The sequence below is a fragment of the Pristiophorus japonicus genome, chromosome 24 (assembly GCF_044704955.1).
Source record: "Pristiophorus japonicus isolate sPriJap1 chromosome 24, sPriJap1.hap1, whole genome shotgun sequence".
In the NCBI taxonomy this organism is placed as follows: domain Eukaryota; kingdom Metazoa; phylum Chordata; class Chondrichthyes; family Pristiophoridae; genus Pristiophorus; species Pristiophorus japonicus.
This window is the reverse complement of record NC_092000.1, coordinates 6,007,649-6,035,256: the sequence shown is the minus strand read 5'-3', so window position 1 is coordinate 6,035,256 and position 27,608 is coordinate 6,007,649. Positions and strand designations below refer to the sequence as shown.

General features: G+C 53.7%; 1 protein-coding gene across 1 annotated transcript in view; it reads right to left on the bottom strand.

Annotated features, from left to right (window-relative positions):
- The window catches only part of LOC139237905 (proto-oncogene vav-like), a 135,136-nt gene that overhangs the window by 30,524 nt on the left and 77,004 nt on the right, over positions 1-27,608 (bottom strand). Inside the window, exons 3-12 of the mRNA XM_070867197.1 lie at positions 20,547-20,605; positions 17,687-17,752; positions 16,335-16,443; positions 15,168-15,266; positions 13,573-13,641; positions 8,578-8,681; positions 6,449-6,548; positions 3,962-4,057; positions 1,938-2,006; positions 1,284-1,370 (exon numbers count right to left, since the gene is read on the bottom strand). Of these exons, the coding sequence (XP_070723298.1) occupies positions 1,284-1,370; positions 1,938-2,006; positions 3,962-4,057; positions 6,449-6,548; positions 8,578-8,681; positions 13,573-13,641; positions 15,168-15,266; positions 16,335-16,443; positions 17,687-17,752; positions 20,547-20,605 (858 nt within the window). The remainder of the gene's footprint in view (positions 1-1,283; positions 1,371-1,937; positions 2,007-3,961; positions 4,058-6,448; positions 6,549-8,577; positions 8,682-13,572; positions 13,642-15,167; positions 15,267-16,334; positions 16,444-17,686; positions 17,753-20,546; positions 20,606-27,608) is intronic.

Sequence of the window (27,608 nt, the reverse complement as noted above, 5' to 3'; positions counted from 1 at the left end):
TGGCTTAACCAGTCACGTGATGTTCACGAGACTTAATAAAACCCCAGCCAGTTGGGTTCGAGGGATCCACGATGAGCCAAATGGCCTACTCCTGCTCCAATTTCTTATGTTCTTATGTCCTAGCTAGGGGCTGCTTGCGTCCAATTACAGAATCCCTATAGTTACTCTGAGTAAGATCAGATAATTCGATACAGACCTTATGATTAAGCCTGACCCCCTTCCTTATCTGTATTGGTTGGTAAATATTCCCACCTGTCGCTTTATCAATAGCCCCCTCCTCGCCATCACCCTCCGCACAGAGCCTGAACTGCTGTGCAGGGGCAATGCATGTTGGCTCATTTTTGTAGTTGAACAATATTATGCAACAAAATGGGGGATGGCCGTTTGGATAGTGCAGATATGCGGGTGGAGCTTCAGACCTCCTTGGTCTGGCTGGCTGACTGGGCAGTGGATTCAGGCACTGAGCCATTTAGAGAGCTCAGATCCCAAGTCCATCAGAGAATCATCCAGCCATTCGGCCCATTGTGCTCTGTGAAAGAGTGATCCAATCAGACCCACATTCCCCCTTCTCGTTCCCCATAGCCCTGCACCCCTTTCATAACACAGATTGATTATGAAGGTACTTTGACCGTCCTTCGCTCCCAGTGTCGATTTAACTCAACAGGAGCCCGCACTGCACAGTCTACTCCAGAGCTCCCTTCGAGACATGCCTCCATGGAAACATAGAAAATAGGTTCCTTTGTGAAGATTATGTTTGTACATTAGATAGAGAATTGCACTCAATTATCAAAAGTGGCTGACTTGGTGTGGCTGTCAGTTTGATTATTTGAATTAACAGCAGTAGTTATCAGGCCTTCCGATTGGAGGGATCCCCTGGGACTAAGTGTTGGAGCATTTTATACTCAAGGCTCTGGAGGGGGACTTGAACCCACAACCTTTCTGACTGAGAGACAGGAGGGCTACCCACTGAGCCACGGCTGAAAATGTAGTACGTTGGAAACAGAAAATGCTGGAAACACTCAGCGGGTCAGGCATAGAAACACAGAAACATAGAAAATAGGTGCAGGAGTAGGCCATTTGGCTCTTCGAGCCTGCACCGCCATTCAATATGATCATGGCTGATCATTCACCTCAGTACCCCATTCCTGCTTTCTCTCCTAACCCCTTGTGTGGTCAGTGTTGTTACCTTAATGCCCCTCTCTCTCTCTCTCTGTTAAACTTTATACAACAACTGTCTGCACACTATCAGACACTTCTTGCAGTTTTACTGACCCCAGACTCACCAAATTCTCTATTGATAACTGGAAGCTTGTGATCTGTTTCAACGTTTCACTATCTCTTTTCACTTCATTCACACACTGGGCCAAGTCCTAAAGAAAGAGGAAACAATTACATCGGATTACACGGGATATACGGCACAGAAACAGGCCATTCGGCCCAACCAGTCCGTGCCGGCGTTTATGCTCCACTCGAGCCTCCTCCCGTCTTTCCTCATCTAAATCTATCAGCATAACCCTCTATTCCCTTCTCCCTCATGCGCTTGTCCAGCCTCCCCTTAAATGCCTCGATACTATTCGCCTCAACCCCTCCCTGTGGCAGCGAGTTCCACATTCTCACCCCTCTCTGGGTTAAGAAGTTTCTCCTGAATTCCCCATTGGATTTCCGGGTGACTATCTTATATTGATGGCCTCTAGTTATGCTCTTCCCCACAAGTGGGAACATTCTCTCTGTATCCACTCTGTCAAAACCTTTCATCATTTTAAAGACCTCTATTAGGTCACCCCTCAGCCCTCTTTTTTCAAGCAAAACGAGACCCAGCCTGTCCATCCTGTCCTGATATCGATACCCTCGCATTTCTGGTAATTAAGATAAGTGTAATCGTGTTCCTATAAATAATTGTCAGAGATAGCTCGACATATTAAGTAACATCCACTCACTCTCATGGAATCCAAAGCCATTCGTAAGTTGTCCTTGTCCCGTGGGTCGGAGGTATGCTTAACTAATTCCTGCAGGAACACATCGGTGAGAGATTAAGGCATGATCATTAACATATGAATGTTAATGGCTGGGTATTCTGCGGCGAGTGTCTCACCTCCTTACTCCCCAAAGTGTGATGGAATACTCTCCACTGGCCTGGGTGAGTGCAGCTCCAACAACACTCGAGGAGCTCGATACCATCCAGGACAAAGCAGCCCGCTTGATCGGCACGCTACCCACCATCTTCAACACTCACTCCCTCCACCACCGGCGCCCCCTGGCTGCAGTGTGCACCATCGATAAGACGCACTGCAGCAACTCGCCAAGGCTTCTTCGGCAGCACCTCCCAAACCCGCGACCTCTACCCCCTAGAAGGACAAGGGCAGCAGGCGCATGGGAACACCACCCCCTCCACGTTCCCCTCCCAGTCACACACACCACCCTGACTGGGAAATATATCGGCCGTTCCTTCATCGTCGCTGGGTCACAATCCTGGAACTCCCTCCCTAACAGCACTGTGGGAGCCACTTCACCACACGGACTGCAGCGGTTCAAGATTAGGGATGGGGCAATAAATGCCGGCCTTGCCAGCGATGGCCAGTTCCCAGGAATTAATTTTTAAAATATGTTCTTCCCTCCCCTCCCTGCAGCTACTGACCCATGTTGTGGTATGGTTCTAGGTATCGTATTGTCCAAGTCATCAATTCTCATCCATGGACCCCGGGACAGCGGGTGCTGGCAAACTTCGGCTCCACACGGAGCACCTCAAGCCTCTCACAACGTCCACACACGTAATAAAATCAGGAGTAGAAAGCCTGGCTGATTTGCCTCTCTCTCGCCCAGAGGCACTGACCATAATTGGTACAACCTACCACCACACTGGCTGAGATCAGCACATCGCGCAGGTCAAACCTGGGACATTCCTGGTATATAGTGACTTGAAGAAAACTGGGCAGAGCGGAACACGGTCAGCCGATTTGCTGTGATCCCGTTTCACACTTCTAGCAAAGACCACATTTTATTTTTAATTCGTTCACGGGGTGTGAGTGCCGCTGGCAAGGCCGGCATTTATTGCCCATCCCTAATTGCCCCTCGAGTGTCTCGCCGGGCCATTTCAGAGGGGCAGTTAAGAGTCAACCACATCGCTGTGGGTCTGGAGTCACATATCGGCCAGACCGGGTCAGGGCGGCAGATTTCCTTCCCTGAAGGACATCAGTGAACCAGATGGGTTTTCCGACAATCCGGTAGTTTCCTGGTTGCCACCCCGACCTGTGCGAGACCACCACCACAGGTCGGAGCTATAAATAGAGCTGGAGCGCTGGGCCCTGGAACACCGTGCGGAGGTGCGGCGAATGAGGGTACGGGGCCCAGAAGAGGTGAGGGTCCATATCGCAATGTGGGCAGCACGGGCCCAGCCCACACTGTGCGATATGTGTGCGCACTGGGTCCATGCAGCAGAGCTGGTCTCCAGTCGTCCTGGTTAACCCTCGCCACTGGACCAAGACCTCGCTCTGTCAAGCCCCGTGTGGTGGCTGGTGTGCAACGGCCACCCCACGTTAAAAAAATCCACCCACAGGCATCTTCCACCCTTCAATTGGCATTCAGGATCTGGAACATCAGGTCCTTCATCGAAACACCTGTGAACTTGTGGAAGCAAGTCATCCTCGTTCGAGGGACCGCCTGTGAGTTTCATGGTCGCCATTACTGACACTAGCTTATTTCAATTCCCCAGCTGCCGTGGTGGGGTTTGAACTCATGTCTCTGGATCATTAGTCCCGGCCTCTGGGTTACTGGTCCAGTAACACTGTGATAGTGTACCGTTGAAATTTACAGAGAGGCAACAATTACTGAAAGGAGAAGAGATTGATCACCAGCCAAGACTGTACGCCTCTGCAATCAATAATGACGGTGGGGAATATTTGCACAATGGTCAGTGGCTGAGATGTGAAATGTTTTCAATGTTAAGCTCCTTGCCAATCCCCACCTGCAGCAGAAGGTGATACTTGAGAACTCTCTGCATGGGCACCATCAAGAGATCTCGGAGGGTGAATCTTCCATTGTTTGCTCGGTTGGAACATTCCTGAGAAAAGAGAGCATACAGTAATTGTACCCAGCTGCCTTAAAGGATCGTTACACTTTCTTATTGTTCATTGAATGATTGTAAAATACTTTCCATAAAACCACCGAGTACAAAGAGTCTTATCATTGATACATATTCCGTCACGATGCATAGACTCACCAATGGGATCCTTTCCTACACAATACAGGCTCACCAATGGGATTCCGTCTTACAGAATACAGGCTCACCAATGGGATCCCTTCCTACACAATACAGACTCACCAATGGGATTCCATCTTACAGAATACAGGCTCACCAATGGGATCCCTTCCTACACAATACAGGCTCACCAATGGGATTCCGTCTTACAGAATACAGGCTCACCAATGGGATTCCGTCTTACAGAATACAGGCCCATCAATGGGATCTCTTCTTACAGAATACAGGCCCATCAATGGGACCTCTTCTTACACAATACAGGCTCACCAATGGGATCACTTCTCTTACACAATACAGGCTCACCAATGGGATCCCTTCTTACAGAATACAGGCTCATCAATGGGCTATCTTCTTGCAGTGTAGTCTCACCAATGGGGTCCCGTCCTACAGAATACAGGCCCACCAATGGGATCCCTTCTTACACAATACAGGCTCACCAATGGGGTCCCGTCCTACAGAATACAGGCCCACCAATGGGGTCCCGTCCTACAGAATACAGACTCACCAATGGGATCCCTTCTTACAGAACACAGTCTCACCAATGGGATCTCTTCTTGCAGTGCAGTCTAACCAGTGAGACCTCTCCCTCCCCGCCCATGTAAAATCAATTTCTTAACTATTTCTCAATCTTGATCTCGAACAAAGCCCGACTCGGAATCTCACCGTGCCCTCGTTTAACTGCAGTTGATGCACCCTGTGGCACAGCTTGTGCCACGCACTGGGAGTACTGGGGTCAGGATCACTTTGGCCGAGGCAGGAAGGTGCCAGTGGGGCTTCTTAAAGTGGCACCTGCCCTTGCTGCCAGTGGGCGAGTTTGCAACCGGGCATTCTCCGTGGTGTTCTGCGCATAGATGAGGGAGGAGACCCGCCAGGGACCAGGCAGTAGGGGGAGCGGCCTATCTCTGGCAATGTTTCGAATGGTGGGTGTAGTGTATTTGCTTCATGGGTATCTTTGCTTAAGAATTCATGGCGACGCATTGCTATTAAGAACTAGTTGGTTTATTAGCAAAGGTTTAACAATCACATGACACATTACCAGTTCATCCACCAGGCTCACAACCACCTGCCTCGTCGTGTGGATCCCCCGAACCCAACTGGCCGGGGTTTTATTGAGTCTGGTGAACATCACGTGACTGGCTAAGCCACTCCCAACTCAACAGCTCTACAACTATTTTTGTTGCAAACATTAATAACAAGTGCCCCCTGATTAAAGAGGCGGGGGAACACTCCAAACACTTTCAAACAAGTGCCCCCTTGTTTTTTTTTCTTTGAGGGCACCAAAACACAAATTATACAAGTGCCCCCTGGCTAAAAGGCAGGGGGGTGGAACACTAAAACCGGTAAACTTAAACAAATTAAACTTTAGACAGTAAACTTAAACAACAGCTCGACAGCTATCTTAATTGCAATACTTTAAACAAGTGCCCTCTACGAGGAGACCCTCGGACCTGCCCGCTCCCCTCCGCACCGGGTGCCCAAAGATCAGGAGTGTGGGACTGAAGTGCAGCCAGAATTTGAGGAGCAGCCCCTTCAAATATTGGAACAGGGGCTGCAACCTCGCACGTTCCATAAAAACATGGAACACGGACTCCTCCAGACCGCAGAAATTGCAGGCGGCCTGGGAGCCCGTGAACCGACTTAAAAACTTATTGCACGGGACTGCTCCGTGCACCACCCTCCAGGCCAAGTCCCTGATAAATAGTGGGAGGACTCCCGCGTAGAGTGCACCCCACCGGGGACCCCCGCCTCCTCCGGACGGCAAGATGGTGCGCCATGGCGTGTCCGGACGGCAGACGAGGATGGCAAGGTGGAGAGTGTGCAGGAGCAGCCCGTACAGGAATCCCCTCCGCCCAGAACTGAAAGGCACGGAGGGGATTTCCCGGAGGAGGCTCAAGTTGTGAGGCGCCGGCTCCCGAGGGAGGTTTCGGGGGCTTGGCGCCGATGAGGAATTCCATCAACAACCTGTGAGCGTACTCACAGGTGGGTACATTACACAAGCCAGAAAAAGTTTCATAAAAAAAGAGACCAATTTTGTTATGTTACATGCCCCCCACACATGCCCCCAAGTTATGACTGCTGGAATTCGAAGGCCAGGAAATTCTGTGAGCGCACAGAGGGTCACAGTCAGCGGGTGAAAGCAGAGAGGCGGCAAACGATTGCGGATGCAACACAGCCACTTTAGAAGGTTCCTACCTCCAGCTTCATCCGAATATCTTCCCTTGAGCTCGCGACCTTGTCTAGGTGTTTTGTGGCTGCCTCCACCTGGCTGCAGTACCTTCCGTACAGGAGCAACCTTTGGGAAATGGAAGACAAAGGAAGGCTTTTCGTGAGCCCTTGGCCCAACGACACCCTGGTCACTGCCAATCAGCAGCCATCAGAAAAGACACAGGAAAGATTGACGCAAATGACTCGGTGACATGGATAAACTGGAGAACACTGTTTCGGCCTCAACTGGAGTCCTGTGGCCAATTCTGGGCACCGCAGGATGTGAAGGCCTTAGAGAGGGAGCAGAATGGTTCCAGGGGATGAGGGACTTCAGTGACGGGGATAGACCGGAGAAGCCGGGGTTGTTCTCCCTTGGAGCAGAGAAGGTCGAGAGGAGATTTGATCGAGGGGTTCAAAATCATGAGGGGTCTGGACAGAGTAGGTCGAGAGAAACTGTTCCCATTGGTGGAAGGGTCGGGAACCAGAGGACACAGGTTTAAGACGATTGGCAGAAGAACCAAAGGCGACACGAGGGAAAACGTTTTTCCCGCAGCGAGTGGTTAGGATCTGGAATGCGCTGCCTGAGAGGGTGGTGGAGGCAGACTCAATCGTGGCTTTCAAAAGGGAGTTGGATAAGTGCCTGAAGGACAAAGAATGTGCAGGGTTACGGGGAAAGGGCGGGGGAGTGGGACTGGCTGAAGTGCTCTTGCAGAGAGCCGGCACGGGCTCGACGGGCCGAATGGCCTCCTCCCGGGTCCGGAACCGTTCCGTGAGTCTCTGATTTTACTTCACAAATGCCGACTATGGGGCTTGAAGGTGGGGACAGCACTGGAATAAAGGCGCTAATGGCCACTAACGTGATTTGGACCATTGCTTGAAGTGGTTCTATTCGTTATTGGAATTCTGTTGTTCTGTAATTGATTCTGCAAAGACTGCTTCACACAAAGGGTGGTGGGAATCGAGAACTCTCTCCCCCGCAGGAAGCCAGGGACGGGGTGGGGGGGGGGGGCGGGGGGGTCAGTGGAAAATGTCAAAACTGAGATTGACAGATTTTCGTTATGCGAGGGTACAGCGGGTTACAGAACCAAGGCGGGTAGATGGAGTTAAGCCATGATCTCATTGCATGGCGGAACAGGCTCGAGGGGCCGAATGGCCTCCTGCTGTTCCTCTGTTAACCATTTACTGATTATAAACCGACACATACAGTTGAGAAAATTGCCCTCAGGTTGGTTTTTAAAATCTGTAATCGGGTTTGCAAAGCTAGTTTTCTGTACAGGAGGTGGCCCGGAAATCAGCGCGGTCCCAGCCTGCAAGACCATCGGCAGGCCGGGGGCCATTGGAGGGAGCAGCGTGAGGCGGTATACCACTGCAGGGAGCAGTGCGTGCTGCTGCAGGAGGACGAGGGCTATGAAGCCAGGTCGCTGATTGCAGTGCGGGCAGGCACAGCAGGAGGGGCGAAGGAGCGGCGAGAGTCCGTAGAGGGAAGTGACTGGGGCCCAGGAGAGGTGTGAACCTGGGACCCAGAAGAGGCGAGGGCCCAGGGGCAGCACGGGCCCAGCCCACACTGTGCGATATGTGCGCGCACTGGGTCCGTGCAGCAGAGCTGGTCTCCAGTCGTCCTGGTTAACCCTTGCCACCGGACCAAGACCTAGCTCTGTCAAGCCCCGTGTGGTGGCTGGTGTGCAACGGTCACCCCACGTTAAAAAAATCCACCCACAGGCATCTTCCACCCTTCAGGATGTAGTTCGGGATCCGGAATATTAGGTCCTTCATTGAAACACCTGGGAACTCATCCCTTTTTGGCGTGGAAGCAAGTCATCCTCGCTTCGAGGGACTGCCTATGTTGATAGGAGGTTCTCCACAAGTGGAGGATGAGGGAGGGTAGGAAGGGTGAGTGTGGCCATGCGTCCCACACCATGGAACACAGAAACATCAACCCACCCACTCACATCTGTTCCACACGGCATCTCGGGAGGCCATTGAATGGCGAGCCAAATACATCAAATGATCAGCTTTACCCCTCGAACAAAGCGACAAGCTGACTGACAACAGTAAGACCTTCATGTGGAAAGGACCAGTCATTGGATCCCGATATAGTGAGGCAGCCACACACTCACCTTTTCTTGTAATTATTGAAGATTTCGTAGAGGTTCTGGGCACCGTGCATGTCGATCGAGTATTGGATTTCTTCTAGTAAGCCTTTGTGCACACTCAGTAGATCCTGTGGAGGCCACACAGCTGTAAAACAACGGGACTGCAGCGTGCTTGCTGTGCGTGTACCCTTGATCGGCACCCCCTCCCCCACCATCAACACTCCCCCCCTCCCCCACCTTCAACACTCACCCCTCCCCCACCTTCAACACTCACCCCTCCCCCACCTTCAACACTCACCCCTCCCCCACCTTCAACACTCACCCCCTCCCCCACCTTCAACACTCACCCCCTCCCCCACCTTCAACACTCCCCCCCTCCTCCACCTTCAACACTCACCCCCTCCCCCACCTTCAACACTCACCCCCTCCTCCACCTTCAACACTCACCCCCTCCCCCACCTTCAACACTCACCCCCTCCCCCACCTTCAACACTCACCCCCTCCCCCACCTTCAACATCACCCCCTCCCCCACCTTCAACACTCACCCCCTCCCCCACCTTCAACATTCACCCCCTCCCCCACCTTCAACCCTCACCCCCTCCCCCACCTTCAACATCACCCCCTCCCCCACCTTCAACACTCACCCCCTCCCCCACCTTCAACATCACCCCCTCCCCCACCTTCAACATCACCCCCTCCCCCACCTTCAACATCACCCCCTCCCCCACCTTCAACACTCACCCCCTCCCCCACCTTCAACATCACCCCCTCCCCCACCTTCAACATCACCCCCTCCCCCACCTTCAACACTCACCCCCTCCCCCACCTTCAACATCACCCCCTCCCCCACCTTCAACATCACCCCCTCCCCCACCTTCAACACTCACCCCCTCCCCCACCTTCAACACTCACCCCCTCCCCCACCTTCAACACTCACCCCCTCCCCCACCTTCAACATCACCCCCTCCCCCACCTTCAACACTCACCCCCTCCCCCACCTTCAACATTCACCCCCTCCCCCACCTTCAACACTCACCCCCTCCCCCACCTTCAACACTCACCCCCTCCCCCACCTTCAACACTCACCCCCTCCCCCACCTTCAACACTCACCCCCTCCCCCACCTTCAATACTCACCCCCTCCCCCACCTTCAACACTCACCCCCTCCCCCACCTTCAACACTCACCCCCTCCCCCACCTCCAACGCTCACCCCCTCCCCCACCTCCAACGCTCACCCCCTCCCCCAACTTCAACGCTCACCCCCTCCCCACCTTAAACACTCAGCCCCTCCCCCACCTTAAACACTCAGCCCCTCCCCCCCCTTCAACACTCACCCCCTCCCCCACCTTCAACACTCACCCCCTCCCCCACCTTCAACATCACCCCCTCCCCCACCTTCAACACTCACCCCCTCCCCCACCTTCAACATCACCCCCTCCCCCACCTTCAACACTCACCCCCTCCCCCACCTTCAACATCACCCCCTCCCCCACCTTCAACACTCACCCCCTCCCCCACCTTCAACACTCACCCCCTCCCCCACCTTCAACACTCACCCCCTCCCCCACCTTCAACATCACCCCCTCCCCCACCTTCAACATCACCCCCTCCCCCACCTTCAACACTCACCCCCTCCCCCACCTTCAACACTCACCCCCTCCCCCACCTTCAACACTCACCCCCTCCCCCACCTTCAACATTCACCCCCTCCCCCACCTTCAACACTCACCCCCTCCCCCACCTTCAACACTCACCCCCTCCCCCACCTTCAACATTCACCCCCTCCCCCACCTTCAACACTCACCCCCTCCCCCACCTTCAACACTCACCCCCTCCCCCACCTTCAACATTCACCCCCTCCCCCACCTTCAACACTCACCCCCTCCCCCACCTTCAACACTCACCCCCTCCCCCACCTTCAACATCACCCCCTCCCCCACCTTCAATACTCACCCCTTCCCCCACCTTCAACACTCACCCCCTCCCCCACCTCCAACGCTCACCCCCTCCCCCACCTCCAACGCTCACCCCCTCCCCCAACTTCAACGCTCACCCCCTCCCCACCTTAAACACTCAGCCCCTCCCCCACCTTAAACACTCAGCCCCTCCCCCCCCTTCAACACTCACCCCCTCCCCCACCTTCAACACTCACCCCCTCCCCCACCTTCAACATCACCCCCTCCCCCACCTTCAACACTCACCCCCTCCCCCACCTTCAACATCACCCCCTCCCCCACCTTCAACACTCACCCCCTCCCCCACCTTCAACACTCACCCCCTCCCCCACCTTCAACACTCACCCCCTCCCCCACCTTCAACACTCACCCCCTCCCCCACCTTCAACATTCACTCCCTCCACCACCGGCGCCCCCTGGCTGCAGTGTGCACCATCTACAAGATGCACTGCAGCAACTCGCCAAGGCTTCTTCGGCAGCACCTCCCAAACCCGCGGCCTCTACCCCCTAGAAGGACAAGGGCAGCGGGCGCTTGGGAACACCACCACCTCCACGTTCCCCTCCGAGCCACACACCATCCTAACTCGGAAATATATCGTCCGTTCCTTCATCGTCGCTGGGTCACAATCCTGGAACTCCCTCCCTAACAGCACTGTGGGAGCACCTTCACCACACGGACTGCAGCGGTTCAAGAAGGCGGCTCACCACCACCTTCTCAAGGGGTAATTAGGGATGGGCAATAAATGCCGGCCTTGCCAACGTCGCCCACATCCCGGAACGAATAAAAATATACGGGGAATACCAGAGAGCAGGGAACAGGGAGACAAAGGTGGCACGCGCTTGAGGTCCTGATAAGTACAGCCAGTGAACCAGGCTCTCGGCTGACGGTACGAACTCGGAAAACTAACCCAATGTTGATCCACCTTTAGGTCCAGTCCAATCCAGCCCAGGCCAATAGAATTAACTCTCCTCCATCTGATAACTCATTGCTGCTTGTTTCCCCCACCTGGTGACCTTTGCTTATTCTTACCCTCCAACCCCAATCGACCCAGGGGAGATCGAGGACACTTCCCAATGGGGAAGAACCCACCTCCTATTCGCCTTGATACAACCCACGGGTCCTCGGCCATCTAGGTTACTGCTTCAGATGTGGGGCATTGCCCTATGAGGAGAGATTGAGTAGACTAGGCCTATATTCTCTACAGTTCAGAAGAATGAGATCCGATTGAAACAGACAAAATTCTTACAGAGCTTGACAGGGTAGATGCAGGGAGCATGTTTCCCCCGGGCTGGGGAGTCTAGAACCAGGGGGCACAGTCTCAGGATAAGGGGTCGGCCATTTAGGAATGAGATGAGGAGAAAGTTCTTCACTCAGAGGGTGGTGAATCTTTGGAATTCTCTGCCCCAGAGGGCTGTGGAGGCTCAGTCTTTGAGTATATTCAAGGCTGAGATCGATAGATTTTTGGATATTAAGGGAATCGAGGGATATGGGAATAGTGCAGGAAATTGGAGTTGAGATCGAAGATCAGATCAGCCGTGATCTCACTGAATGACGGAGCAGGCTCGAGGGGCCGAATGGCCGACTCCTGCTCCTAATTCTTATGTTCTTATGTTCGATATAACAGGGTCAAGTGGGCTGATAGCCATTCAGCAACCCATTTTACATCGCGTTTTCTTTTCCACTGCAACGCAGTGTGTAGTGAGCTGTCACTTCACTGTGACCCTGTTGGCATTGGCCGATTTCACCTCCCAATCACTTGAATGCAGTTATTTTTGGGCTGAGTCAGTGTGTGGATTATCGAAAGGCAAACATCGAACAGAAGCAGCTTCGATTCATTACTTCAATTTGGGGAATTGTGCATTCCTTTGGACTAAGCGATGGGAAGCCCTGGGGCATGGAAGACATTTTCTTTCCATTTCCGGCACCCAGTGTCAAGCTCTCCCAAGTCGCGTAGTGCACTGTTAGACGCAGAGCAGAGCTGGCTTCACTCTGCCCCATTAATGTGCCTCGGAGAGCGAACCCCCTACTGCACCTCTTCCCGTTTCCCCCAACCCCGCCACCCTGAAGCCTCTCCGACGGGACGTTGTCAGTTCGTGGCCCGTCGCCGGAGAAATACCACCAGCGATGTCTCCGCAAGATCCTGCAAATCCCCTGGGAGGACAGACGCACCAACATCAGCGTCCTCAATCAGGCCCAACATCCCCAGCATCGCAGCACTGACCACACCCGACCAGCTCCGCTGGGCAGGGCCACATTGTCCGCATGGCAGACACGAGACTCCCCAAAGCAAGCACTCTACTCGGAACTCCTACACGGCAAACGAGCCAAAGGTGGGCAGAGGAAACGTTACAGGGACACCCTCAAAGCCTCCCTGATAAAGTGCAACATCCCCACCGACACCTGGGAGTCCCTGGCCAAAGACCAGACCGCCCTAAGTGGAGGAAGAGCATCCGGGAGGGCGCTGAGCACCTCGAGTCTCGTCGCCGAGAGCGTGCAGAAACCAAGCGCAGGCAGCGGAAGGAGCGTGCGGCAAACCTGTCCCACCCTCCCTTTCCCTCAACGACTGTCTGCCCCACCTGTGACAGGGACTGTGGCTCTCGTATTGGACTGTTCAGCCACCTAAGGACCCATTTTTAGAGTGGAAGCAAGTCTTCCTCGATTCCGAGGGACTGCCGGTGATGATGATGTCGGACGGCCTGCTGTTGTGCTGTTGCAGGAAATGGGTTGAGTGGAGCCCGCCCAAACTCATTTCCCCGGAGAGCCCTCGCGGTACCGCGGATGGAGAAGACTTTCATCCCGCCCAGCCTGGTCTGGTTTGGACCCAGGCCTCGGAGAAGTCCGGGCCAGTCCCGCCACAGTCAAGATCAGAGGTCGAACCATCTCAGGCCACATCTTTGGTGCAGCCTCCAATGACCTGGATCATGAGCAGCATGGCCAGGGGTTTGGGAGCAAATCGTCTGCCCATTATCTCAACCTGGAATATGGCAATTAGATTCAGAACATTCATATTGAAATAACAATCGGATCAATAATGGTCAACTCCAGGCAATGAGGGACTTACCTCAATGTTGAGGAATATGTTCTCTACGTCGTGAGTACTGAGAAATCGCAGCAATGGTTTAAAAAAATGCTGTAAAACAAACAGAGATTCCTGTAAAATCAGAGATCACCATTGCGCCAATATTAAAGACATAAGAAATAGGAGCAGGAGTCGGCCATTCGGCCCCTCGAGCCTGCTCCGCCATTCAATGAGATCACGGCTGATCTTCAACCTCAACTCCACTTTCCCGCCCGATCCCCATATCCCTTGATTCCCCAAGAATCCAAAAATCTATCGATCTCAGCCTTGAATATACTCAACGACTGAGCCTCCACAGCCCTCTGGGGCAGAGAATTCCAAAGATTCACCACCCTCTGAGTGAAGAAGTTCCTCCTCATCTCAGTCCTAAATAGCCGACCCCTTATCCTGAGACTGTGACCCCTGGTTCTAGACTCCCCAGCCCGGGGGGAAACATCCTCCCTGCATCTACCCTACCCTGTCAATCGCCCTCAGGATCTTGCATGCTTCAATGAGATCACCTCTGCTTCTTCTAAATTCCAGAAAGTATAGGCCCATTCTGGACAATCTCTCATTATACAACAGCCCCCTCATCCCAGGAATCAATCTAGTGAACCTCCGTTGCATTGTCTCCAAGGCAAGCATATCCTTCCTTAGATAAGGAGACCAAAACTGTGCACAGTACTCCAGGTGTGGTCTCACCAGGGCCCTGTACAATTGTAGCAAGACTTCCTTACTCTTGTACTCCAACCCCCTTGCAATAAAGGCCAACATGCCATTTGCCATAGTTATTGCTTGCTGTACCCGCACGCTAGCTTTCTGTGTCTCTTGCACAAGGACATCCAGATTCCACCATGCTCTGGAACAGAGTGCCATGGTGGTCACCTGTTCCCCCCAAGAATACTTCACTCACCCCCACCTCCTGCCTGGCCCCCGCTCCTCAGGTTGGTGTTTGTGGGGAGGAACAAGCAAGGGAACATAAGAACATACGAAACAGGAGCAGGAGTCGGCCATTCGGCCCCTCGAGCCTGCTCCATTCAATATATCATGGCTGATCTGATCTTGGCCTCAGCTCCACTTCCCCGCCCACTCCCCATAACCCTTCACTCCCTTATCGCTCAAAAATCTGTCTATCTCCACCTTAAATATATTCAGTGACCCAGCCTCCACAGCTCTCTGGGGCAGAGAATTCCACAGATTTATGACCCTCTGAGAGAAGAAATTTCTCCTCATCTCCGTTCTAAATGGGCGGCCCCTTATTTTGAAACTATGTCCCCTAGTTCTAGATTCCCCCACGAGGGGGAACATCCTCTCTGCATCTACCCTGTCCAGCCCCCTCAGAATCTTATACTTTTGAATAAGTTCATCTCTCATTCTTCTAAACTCCAATGAGTACAGGCCCAACCTGCTCAACCTTTCTTCAAAAGGCAACCCCTTCATCTCAGGAATCAAACCGAGTGACCCTTCTCTGAACTGCAAAGTGGGTGGGTTAGAACCCTCTGGCCCTCCATCCCTTGAGCACCTCCTCCATGGTATCGACTGGAAGAAGCAGGCACAGTCAGGTACCCCGTGCGCAGGGTCCCTGATTCTGTTCGTACCTGATGTATAGACTCTAATGTATCGGTGTACTTCTTCTCCGTCTGTTTGATCTCCTCTAGGCAGCAATTGCGTTTGTCAAAGTCAGTCATTCTCTGTGGCTGAAACACAGATCCCCGATTAAACGCGGCAGTGATACAACGGCAGATTTTTTTTAGCAATACTCCCCTGTCCCAAAACCTATTTATATAACTGAATTCCCAACCCTCATTCTGCCTCCCATACCCTACGATGCTCCTTAGTACTTGGGGCATCAGGTTAGTTTGAGGGAGTGGGGGGGAAGCACCATTGAATCGGCTGCAGGGAGGCTGGGAGTTTCATGGCTCATCTCCACCTCAGCACACAAAGACCCGTGGTATAATTGGCACCGGGGTGGGTTTGATAATGGAACCCATGCCGCTCCTTCAGTGCCAGTGCAGGCTCTCAACAGCTCTCGAGAGCGCCAGGAATAGTGCGTCGCAAATCGGCACTGAAATCGGACTCGTGCACAGGTATGAGAACAGAGCACCTCCGGACATCTCCTAGTCAGCCAGTTAGAACTCCATACCCACTCCGCCCCAGAGTGCTAACTGTGATATATAGCGCCATCTAGTGGACCACTGCTCCACCTGGTGGACGACTGTGGTAGTGCAATTGCTCGTGCGTAATCATAAACGGTCAGGTCACCTGACAGGTTCGTGAGTTGCAGCCATCTTGTAAGTGTGTGTTTGTCGTAGCGAATATAACGCGGTAATAATCGCATTTCCGGCAGCCTCCACACACGGCGCTCGCGATATTTAACCTGACTGCCACGGGGCTAAACAGGGGTAATTCACCCAGCGTTGCTCTCAAGCACCTCAAATCGTCTGCGGGGCTGGAGTGTGTGGGGGGTGTGGGGGCAGTGCCGGTAGCCAGAGACTAGGCTGACATTCCGGCTCTCTTGGCTGAGAACTGGCGTGTGTTAGCGAGAGGATAGCACCAAAAGTGGCGCCAAAGCATCCAGCGCCCAATCACCATCCAGCGCCTTCTGGGCAGTGCAGCCTGTTGACCTTGGGCCTGTGATGCCTTGCGCACTCGGCGATCCAGCACTCAACGAACCAGGCTCCCATATGCTTTGGGGCGAATTCAGGAGAAGAGGGGGGAGAGAGAGAGAATTAGTGTAGCCAAAGTTGGCAGTATGGATCGCGTACCGGAGCCATGACAACTTCATTCCTCATCAGGTCTTCATAGATTTCACCTCCTTCATCGTCTTCGTTTTCCACGCAATCGTAAAGGTCATCATCTTCCTCCCCAGTATCACTGTTGGGACAAAGATCACGGGACAAGATTCAGATAGGTGCGTCCCATTTGTGACAGGTTACAGCCTCTGTGTAACAGGCTACAGTGCGCCCGATTGAATCAACCAGCCATAGCACAGGTCAACAAAAACAGCAACTTGTATTTATATTGCGCCTTTATCATAGTGAAACGTCCCAAGGCGCATCACAGGAGTGTTATGAGACAAAACATTTGACACCGAGCCGCATAAGGAGGAATTCGGGCAGGTGACCAAAAGCTTGGTCACAGAGATATATTTTAAGGATATATCTCTGTGACAGAGAGCGCGAAGTCGAGAGGCGGGGAGGTTTAGGGAGGGAGTTCCAGAACTTAGGGCCCAGGCAACAGAAGGCACGGCCACCGATGGTGGAGCGATTATAATCAGGGATGCTCAGGAGGGCAGAATTAGAGGAGCGCAGACATCTCGGGGGGTTGTGGGGCTGGAGGAGATTACAGAGATAGGGAGGGGCGAGGGTCACGGAGGGATTTGAAAGCAAGGATGAGAATTTTGAAATCGAGGCGTTGCTTAACCGGGAGCCAGTGTAGGTCAGCGAGCACAGGGGGTGATGGGTGAGCGGGACTCGGTGCGAGTTAGGACATGGGGCAGCGAGCACAGGGGGTGATGGGTGAGCGGGACTCGGTGCGAGTTAGGACACGGGGCAGCGAGCACAGGGGCTGATGGGTGAGCGGGACTCGATGCGAGTTAGGACATGGGGCAGCGAGCACAGGGGGTGATGGGTGAGCGGGACTCGGTGCGAGTTAGGACGCGGGGCAGCGAGCACAGGGGGTGATGTGTGAGCGGGACTCGGTGCGAGTTAGGACACGGGGCAGCGAGCACAGGGGGTGATGGGTGAGCGGGACTCGGTGTGAGTTAGGACGCGGGGCAGCGAGCACAGAGGGTGATGGGTGAGCGGGACACGGTGCGAGTTAGGACACGGGGCAGCGAGCACAGGGGGTGATGGGTGAGCGGGACTCGGTGCGAGTTAGGACACGGGGCAGTGAGCACAGGGGGTAATGGGTGAGCGGGACACGGTGTGAGTTAGGACACGGGGCAGCGAGCACAGTGGGTGATGGGTGAGCGGGACATGGTGCGAGTTAGGACACGGGGCAGCGAGCACAGGGGGTAATGGGTGAGTGGGACTTGGTGTGAGTTAGGACACAGAGCAGCCGAGTTTTGGATGAGCTGCAGTTTACGGAAGGTGTAAGGTCAGAGTCTGTAACTTACTCAATGACATCGGAAAGCCCACTGTAGATCTCATCATCGGCCAAGCTGTCTTCCGTTGGAAAAGAACTGAAAAAAATATAATTTGTTCACTTCCTTCATGTTGCTGGGGAATTTAAATTTAGTTAATTAAATAAATCTGGAATAAGAAGCTAGCATCAGTAATGGTGAGCATGAAACTACCGAATCGTTGTAAAAACCCATCTGGTTCACTGATGTCACTTTAGGGAAGGAAATCTGCAGTGCACATCTTCCCACATCCCGGGAACAAATTATTTTTACGTCCACACGTGGGGTTGTTTTAACAGCAGCTGTTGAACTGATTGTCCTCTCCACTAACGCCACCCTCTCTCACCTTCACCCTCCTTACTTAGGGTCTGGAGTCTCCAGGGAGTGCAGATTAATCTCCAGGGCACTGCTGGGAGCAACACCCGGGAGATAAATCAACAGGGGGGCAACTCAAAAAATGTTGCTTCTGTAAAAGGAAAATCTTCGAGCACTTTTGCTTACAAGTTGGAAAAATATTGGACATGGCAGGGTGGAAGGAAAGCTTTTGACTGACAGTCAGGTTTCATCCAATCGGTTAATGACGAGCCCGCTCGCTTTCCCATTGGCTGCGGGAAGGCGAGGACGGATGTTGGCTCGACCAATGGCGGGGGAGTGGGGGCGGGGACTGGCAGGGGGTCATGTGATGACACCTCCAGGGATATGACCAGCCAGAGATGGCAACACCCATCCGCGGTGTGTGTGGAAGCTCCCAGCGGGTTCTTCATTACCTGTACGGACCCCGCGGGGCAGGGGCAGCTTGGGGGGCAGCCATGGACCTTTGCTGCCTCCGCCATCACCTACAGCGCCACCTGCTTTACACTGCAGGCAGTAAGCGGTACACTGCAGCAGTAAGCGGTACACTGCAGGCAGTAAGCGGTACACTGCAGGCAGTAAGCGGTACACTGCAGGCAGTAAGCGGTACACTGCAGCAGTAAGCGGTACACTGCAGGCAGTAAGATTGCCACCTTTCTGCACACACAGGCAAGATAAATGAAACAAAGACTTGCATTTCTATAGCGCCTTTCACGATCTCAGGCTGTCCCAAAGACATTCTCAACCAATGCATTGATTTTTGAACTGTAGCCACCGTTGTAATGTAGGGAAACGTGGAATTTACGCACAGCAAGCTCCCACAAACAGTAATAAAATAATTGCCCAATTAAACTGCTTTAGCGATATTGTTTGAGAGATCAATCTTGTGCAGGGCACTGGGAGAACCGCGCCCCTGCCCCCGCTCCTCTCACTGGGATTTTCAACACATGCCTGAACAGGAAGTCAGGGTCACATCTCTGGGTCAGAAGGAGGTGGGTTCATCCCGCTCCAGAGAATTGAGCACACAATTTAGGCTGACAGTCCAGTGCAGTGCTGAGGGAGTGCTGCACTGTCGGAGGGGCAGTGCTGAGGGAGTGCTGCACTGTCGGAGGGGCAGTGCTGAGGAAGCGCCGCACTGTCGGAGGGGCAGTGCTGAGGGAGTGCCGTACTGTCGGAGGGGCAGTGCTGAGGAAGCGCCGCACTGTCGGAGGGGCAGCGCTGAGGGAGTGCTGCACTGTCGGAGGGGCAGTACTGAGGGAGTGCTGCACTGTCGGAGGGGCAGTACTGAGGGAGCACCACACTGTCGGAGGGGCAGTACTGAGGGAGGGCCGCACTGTCGGAGGGGCAGTACTGAGGGAGCGCCGCACTGTCGGAGGGGCAGTACTGAGGGAGCACCACACTGTCGGAGGGGCAGTACTGAGGGAGTGCCGTACTGTCGGAGGGGCAGTACTGAGGGAGCGCCGCGCTGTCGGAGGGGCAGTACTGAGGGAGCGCCGCACTGTCGGAGGGGCAGTACTGAGGGAGTGCCGCACGGTCGGAGGGGCAGTACTGAGGGAGCGCCGCACTGTCGGAGGGGCAGTGCTGAGGTAGCGCCGCACTGTCGGAGGGGCAGTATTGAGGGAGTGCCGCACTGTCGGAGGGGCAGTACTGAGGGAGCGCCGCACTGTCGGAGGGGCAGTACTGAGGGAGTGCCGCACTGTCGGAGGGGCAGTACTGAGGGAGTGCCGCACTGTCGGAGGGGCAGTACTGAGGGAGCGCCGCACTGTCGGAGGGGCAGTACTGAGGGAGTGCCGCACTGTCGGAGGTGTCGTCTTGCGGATGAGACGTTAAACCAAGGCTCCCTCTGCCCTGTTGGGTGGACGCAAAAGATCCCATGGTACGATTGTGAACAAGTGCAGGGGAGTGTCCTGGGGCCAATATTTATCCCTCAATCAACATCACTATAACAGATTATCTGGTCATTATCACATTGCTGTGTGTGGGAGCTTGCTGTGCGCAAATTGGCTGCCAAATTAGTTTCCTACATTACAACAGTGACTACACTCCAAAAAGTACATAATTGTCTGTCAAGTGCTTTGGGACATCCTGGGGTCGTGAAAGGCGCTATACAAATGCAAGTCCTTGTTTGACCAGAAACAGCAGTGCAAGCAGAATCCATTGTAGCTTTTAAAAGGGATGTGGATAAATAATTGAAAAAAACATGGAATTAAAGGGAATTTACAGCATGGCCCAACTAGTCCATGCCCACAAACTTACATTAAAGAATATGGGGTTTGGGATAACTCTTTCGTAGACTGGCTCCGGCACGATGAGCAAAGTGGTCAGATTTAAGTGATTCCATAACTAGCTGGACAAGCACTGTAAAGCCTCCCTCATGAAGAATAGCCACCTTGGACAAGGTGTTTACAGAACCGTCGTCAGCAACATGCCCGTTCCTTCAGGAAGGGGATTGAGATTGAACAGGGTTTGCCGGTGCGGAGCGTAACATCACGTTTCCACTTACCAGATCCCTTTCCTCTGGGCTGTGGGAGTGTACGATAAAAAGGACAGCGTCTCAATGACCTGAAAGAGAGCGAAAGGCACAAAATGAGTTGCTTCGCGCCGCGGTCGACCTGGAGAATGCGGTACGACGGTATCAATGAGTGATCCTGAGCAACTTAACCAAGGGGCGACCAAATCACGATCCGTAACATCGGCCATTGTCTCCACCCCCTGCCTCAGCTCATCCGCTGCTGAAGCCCTCAGCCGTGCCTTTGTTACCTCCAGACTTGACTATTCCAACGCACTCCTGGCCGGCCTCCCCCATTCTACCCGACGTATACTAAAGCTGATCCAAACTCGCACCGTGTCCCGCTCACCCATCACCCCCTGTGCTCGCTGCCCCGTGTCCTAACTCGCACCAAGTCCCGCTCACCCATCACCCCCTGTGCTCACTGCCCCGTGTTCTAACTCGCACCGAATCCCGCTCACCCATCACCCCCTGTGCTCACTGCCCCGTGTCCTAACTCGCACCAAGTCCCGCTCACCCATCACCCACTGTGCTCGCTGCCCCGTGTCCTAACTCGCACCAAGTCCCGCTCACCCATCACCCACTGTGCTCGCTGCCCCGTGTCCTAACTCGCACCGAGTCCCGCTCACCCATCACCCCCTGTGCTCACTGCCCCGTGTCCTAACTCGCACCGAGTCCCGCTCACCCATCACCCTCTGTGCTCGCTGCCCCGTGTCCTAACTCGCACCAAGTCCCACTCACCCATCACCCCCTGTGCTCGCTGCCCCGTGTCCTAACTCGCACCGAGTCCCGCGCAGCCATCACCCCCTGTGCTCGCTGCCCTGTGTCCTAACTCTCACCGAGTCCCGCTCACCCATCACCCCCTGTGCTCGCTGACCTACGTTGGCTCCCGGTTAAGCAATACCTCGATTTCCAAATTCTCATCCTTGTTTACAAATCCCTCCATGGCCCTCTCCCCTCCCTATCTCTGTAATCTCCTCCAGTTCATTAGGATGTAAATAACAGCAGCAATAACAGCAGAATCCAAACCCTGCAGTCACTTATGAACTCACTGGTGTCTCAGCAGGTTGGATGACTGAGTGAATCCCTTCCCACACTCCAAACAGGTGAACGGTCTCTCCCCAGTGTAAACATGCTGGTGTGTCAGCAGGGTGGATGAACAAGTGAATCCCTCGCCACACTTTGAGCAGGTGAACGGCCTCTCCCCACTGTGGACCCGATGGTGTTTCAGCAGGTTGGATTAGGTAGTGAATCCCTTCCCACACTCAGAGCAGGTGAACGGCCTCTCCCCAGTGTGACTGTGTCGATGAATTGCTGCTGTTATTCACATCCTACTGAACTGTGTTCATTCTGATAGTTTGTTTCTGTTGATGTTAATAATCCCATCTACTAGCCTGGAGTTTAATATTTTGATATTTCAAATAACACCAAGTTAATATTTGATGTCTCCCAAGATAAGAGGAGACTAATTGATGTCCTGTTACTGACTGCTCCATTTTTGATCGGGGCGGAGGAGCGGTGAGAGATCGGGGCCCAGGAGCATCGTGATCGGGGCCCAGGAGAGGCGAGAGTTCGGGGCCCAGGAGAGGCGAGGGTTCGGGGCCCAGGAGAGGCGAGAGTTCGGGGCCCAGGAGAGGCGAGGGTTCGGGGCCCAGGAGAGGCGAGGGTTCGGGGCCCAGGAGAGGCGAGAGTTCGGGGCCCAGGAGCGTCGTGATCGGGGCCCAGGAGAGGCGAGAGTTCGGGGCCCAGGAGAGGCGAGAGTTTGGGACCCAGGAGAGGCGAGGGTTCGGGGCCCAGGAGAGGCGAGAGTTCGGGGCCCAGGAGAGGCGAGGGTTCGGGGCCCAGGAGAGGCGAGAGTTCGGGGCCCAGGAGAGGCGAGAGTTCGGGGCCCAGGAGAGGCGAGAGTTTGGGACCCAGGAGAGGCGAGGGCCCAGGGGCAGCACGGGCCCAGCCCACACTGCGATATGTGCGCGCACTAGGTCCATGCAGCAGAGCTGGTCTCCAGTCGTCCTGGTTAACCCTCGCCACTGGACCAAGACCTAGCTCTGTCAAGCCCCGTGTGGTGGCTGGTGTGCAACGGCCACCCCACGTTAAAAAAATCCACCCACAGGCATCTTCCACCCTTCAGGATGTAGTTCGGGATCCGGAATATTAGGTCCTTCATTGAAACACCTGTGAACTCATCCCTTTTTGGTGGAAGTAAGTCATCCTCGATACGAGGGACCGCCTAATACTAATAATCTCCTCCAGCCCCACAACCCCCCGAGATGTCCGCGCTCCTCTAATTCTGCCTCTTGAACATCCCTGATTATAATCGCTCCACCATCGGTGGCCGTGCCTTCTGTTGCCTGGACCCCAAGCTCTGGAACTCCCTCCCTAAACCTCTCCGCCTCACTCTCTTCCTTCGAGACACTCCTTAAAACCTACCTCTTTGACCAAGTTTTTGATCACCTATTTCTACTTATGCGGCTCGGGGTCAAATGTAGTATAGTATTAGGCAGCCCCTCGAAGTGAGGATGACCTGCTTCCACACCAAAAAGGGATGAGTTCCCAGGTGTTTCAATGAAGGACCTGACATTCTCGGTCCTGACCTACATATTGAAGGGTGGGAGATGCCTGTGCATGGATTCTTTTAACATGAGCTCGGTCTTGGTCCAGTGAAGCACCTTGAGACGTTTCACTACGTTAAAGGTGCTACATAAATACAAGTTGTTGTTGTTGGTGATTGTGCTTTGTAAGGTTACAGTAGACCAAATGCCACAGTTGGGGAGATCAGATGAAAAGGTGTAATGTCTGGTTACTCACAATAGGTCAGTCAATGCCTGAAAGGGAAAATACACATTCATGCATAGAAATGTGAACATACATAGAAAATCAACATCCTGGGGGTCACCATTGAGCAGAAACTCAACTGGACCAGTCATATAAATACTGTGGCAACAAGAGCGGGTCAGAGGCTGGGTATTCTGCGGCGAGTGTCTCACCTCCTGACTCCCCAAAGCCTTTCCACCATCTACAAGGCACAAGTCAGGAGTGTGATGGAACACTCTCCACTTGCCTGGGTGAGCGCAGCTCCAACAACACTCGAGAAGCTCGACACCATCCAGGACAAAGCAGCCCGCTTGATCAGCACGCTACCCACCACCTTCAACATTCACCCCCTCCACCACCGGCGCCCCCTGGCTGCACTGTGCACCGTCTACAAGATGCACCGCAGCAATTCGCCAAGGCTTCTTTGACCTGCGACCTCTACCACCTAGAAGGACAAGGGCAGCAGGCGCATAAAAATACCACCACCTCCACGTTCCCTCCAAGTCACACACCATCCTGGCTTGGGAATATATCGGCCGTTCCTCCATCGTCGCTGGGTCACAATCCTGGAACTCCCTCCCTAACAGCACTGTGGGAGCACCTTCACCACACGGACTGCAGCGGTTCAAGAAGGCGGTTCACCACCACCTTCTCAAGGGGCAATTAGGGACGGGCAATAAATGCCGGCCTTGCCAGTGACACCCACATCCCAGGAACGAATAAATCAAAAATAGGCCATTCTGCCCAACCAGTCCCTGTTGGCATTGACTCTCCTCGTGAGCAAATAGTCCGCCCTTCACCCCTACCCCTTTACCCATTTATCCGATCCAATCTTGAATGTTGGCACAGTCTCTTGATCGCTGCACAGTGGCCCCAACTGAAAGTGTAAGCGTGTGGCAGGTGTGCGAGGACGGGGAATTAGGCCGTGACCAAATAGCCTGCCGACACTCACATATAAAGCTCGGCCGTGTACTATGACAACTTGTGGGGGTACCAATGAACAATGAGGATTCGGAGCAAGAGTCGGCCATTCGGCCCCTCGAGCCTGCTCCGCCATTCAGTAAGATCATGGCTGATCTCACCTCAACTCCACTTCCCCGCCCGATCCCCATATCCCTTGATTCCCCGAGACTCCAAAAATCTATCGATCTCAGCCTTGAATATACTCAACGACTCAGTATCCACAGCAGATGGGGCGGAGGCTTCCAAAGATTCACCCCCTCTGTCTTAAATGGCCGACCCTTCATCCTGAGACTGTGCCACCTGGTTCTAGACTCTCCAGCCCGGGGAAACGACCTCTCAGCATCTACCTCTCATTCTGCTAAACTCCAGAGAGTATAGGGCCATTCTACACAATCTCTCATCATAGGGCAGCCCTCCCATCCTGGGAATCAATCCAGTGAACCTTCGTTGCATTGTCTCCAAGGCAAGTATATCCTTCCTTAGATAAGGAGACCAGAACTGTGCACAGTACTCCAGGTGTGGTCTCACCAAGGCCCTGTACCGTTGTAGCAAGACTTCCTTACTCTGATACTCCCAACCCCCTTGCAATAAAGGACTACATGCCATTTGCCTTCCTCATTGCTTGCTGTACCCGCACGCTCGCTTTCTGTGTCTCTTGCACAAGGACACCCAGAACCCACCATGCTCTGGAACAGAGTGCCATGGTGGTCACCTGTTCCCCCCAAGAATACTTCACTCACCCCCACCTCCGCTCCTCAGGTTGGTGTTTGTGGGGGGGGGGGAAATACTTCACCCTAAAACTGAATCATATCTCTGTGAGCACACGCACACAGAGGCACTGGGAATAATGGACACCCTGGAGTGAGTTACAGGCTGGAATCTAATCAAGGAGGGGGGGGGGGTTATATTTTGGTCATTTATTCATTCATGGGATGTGGGCGTCGCTGGCAAGGCCGGCATTTATTACCCATCCCTAATTGCCCCTTGAGAAGGTGGTGACGAGCCGCCATCTTGGACTGCAGAGGGGCAGTTAAGAGCCACACCACATTGCTGTGGGTCTGGAGTCACATATCAGCCAGACCGGGTAAGGGCGGCAGATTTCCTTCCCAAAGGGGCATTAGTGAACCAGGTGGGTTTTTAACGACAATCCGGTAGTTTATTATTCCAGATTTATTTAATTGAATTTAAATTCCCCAGCGGCCGTGATGGGATTTGAACTCTGATCCCCGTATCATGAGTCCAAGTCTCTGGGTTACTGGTCCAGTGATGTAACTGCAATGCCACCATATCCATAAATAGAGATTAACAGATGGAATGTACACAGAGTGAGTTACCGACTGGAAGCTAATGGGGGCGGATTGGGAAATATTTGACACTGGTTGTGGTGTTCAAAATGGGCGTTTCCCTCTTCTCCACAAGTAATATCGCTCGACTTGATCAACACAAGATTCACCAAGTAAGAATTCACAACAAAGTCAGGGTTGAAGACACAGAAAGCTCCGCTCTTGTGACATACCTGATTCCTAACATACAGAAAGAAAATAATAATTACTCCACACTTCCTTGTTCCTCAAACACTTGCTGTCAGCAAAGTTAATGAGTCAGCGAATGACTGGCACCCAAGAGGAAGCTAAGCCATGGCTTTATCGGCAAATTGATCGTGAGTTCAATCCACGCCCCCACCGCCCAAATACGCGGCGTAATTCTGCGAGCCTCTTCTCCCATCGTGGTGCCTTATCGTTGGCGAGTCTGGCTCAGAAAATCGAAGTTGCTGTTCTCAGCTGTGGCTCAGTGGGCAGCACTCTCACCTCTGAGTGAGAAGGTTGTGGGATCAAGTCCCACTCCAGCGTCTTGAGCACAAAATCTAGGCTGACACTCCCAGTGCAGTGCTGAGGGAGTGCCGCACTGTCGGAGGGGCAGTACTGAGGGAGTGCCGCACTGTCGGAGGGGCAGTACTGAGGGAGTGTCGGAGGGGCAGTACTGAGGGAGCGCCGCACTGTCGGAGGGGCAGTACGGAGGGAGCGCCGCACTGTCGGAGGGGCAGTACTGAGGGAGTGCCGCACTGTCGGAGGGGCAGTACTGAGGGAGCGCCGCACTGTCGGAGGGGCAGTACTGAGGGAGTGCCGCACTGTCGGAGGGGCAGTACTGAGGGATCGGCGTACTGTCGGAGGGGCAGTACTGATGGAGCGCCGCACTGTCGGAGGGGCAGTACTGAGGGAGCGCCGCACTGTCGGAGGGGCAGTACTGAGGGAGCGCCGCACTGTCGGAGGGGCAGTACTGAGGGAGCGCCGCACTGTCGGAGGGGCAGTAAAAGATCCCACGGCATTATTTCGAAGAAGAGCAGGGGAGTTATCCCCGGTGTCCTGGGGCCAATATTTATCCCTCAACCAACATCACTAAAACAGATTATCTGGTCATTATCACATTGCTGTGTGTGGGAGCTTGCTGTGCGTCCGTTGACTGCTGCGTTTCCCACATTACAACAGTGACCACACTCCAAAAAGTACTTCATTGGCTATAAAGCGCTTTGGGACGTCCGGTGGTCATAAAAGGCGCTATATAAGTGCAAGTCTTTTGCTTCTGTTGTAAGCAGTGGGAATCACCACACACAGTGAAGGGGAAGAGTAATATGCGGTACTGTAACATTTTATGAGAAGTCTTACGCAGCTGAACAAAAAGGTTATTTTTAATCCCACTGAATTATTTTTAATTCCTTCTCTGTGTAATGTTGGTGGACTCATGCATTGCTGACCCAGTGCTGAGTGGGGAGTTTTTAAAATATGATCAAACTGCACACTATGGCTGCAGCCTTGGGTTTGCCCCCAAAACCCCCTCCCCCCAAAACTATAATCCCTCGGGAGGCATTGGAGTGTGCGGAGGGGTCCGAGGGATGGCACTACGCTGGCATGGAGGGGGGTGGGTGGGCACTAGTGCCACTTTGGGTGCAACTCCGGCGTATGTCCACCCCAGCCAATCGTCCAGGTCCCCTGCCCGACCCTGCACTTGGCCCTATTCCCTCGCGGGCGTGGGGGAGGGGGGGGTAGACTGGAGGCCCAAACCCAGGTCTCCACCCCATAAAAACTTACCCTTAGCACCCCGCACGAGAGAGAGAAAGAAAGAAAGACTTGCATTTATATAGCGCCTTTCACGACCATCAAATGTCCCAAAGCGCTTTGCAGCCAATGAAGTACTTTTGGAGTGCAGTCCCTGTGGTAATGTGGGAAACGCGGCAGCCAATTTGCGCACAGCAAGCTCCCACACACAGCAATGTGATAATGAACC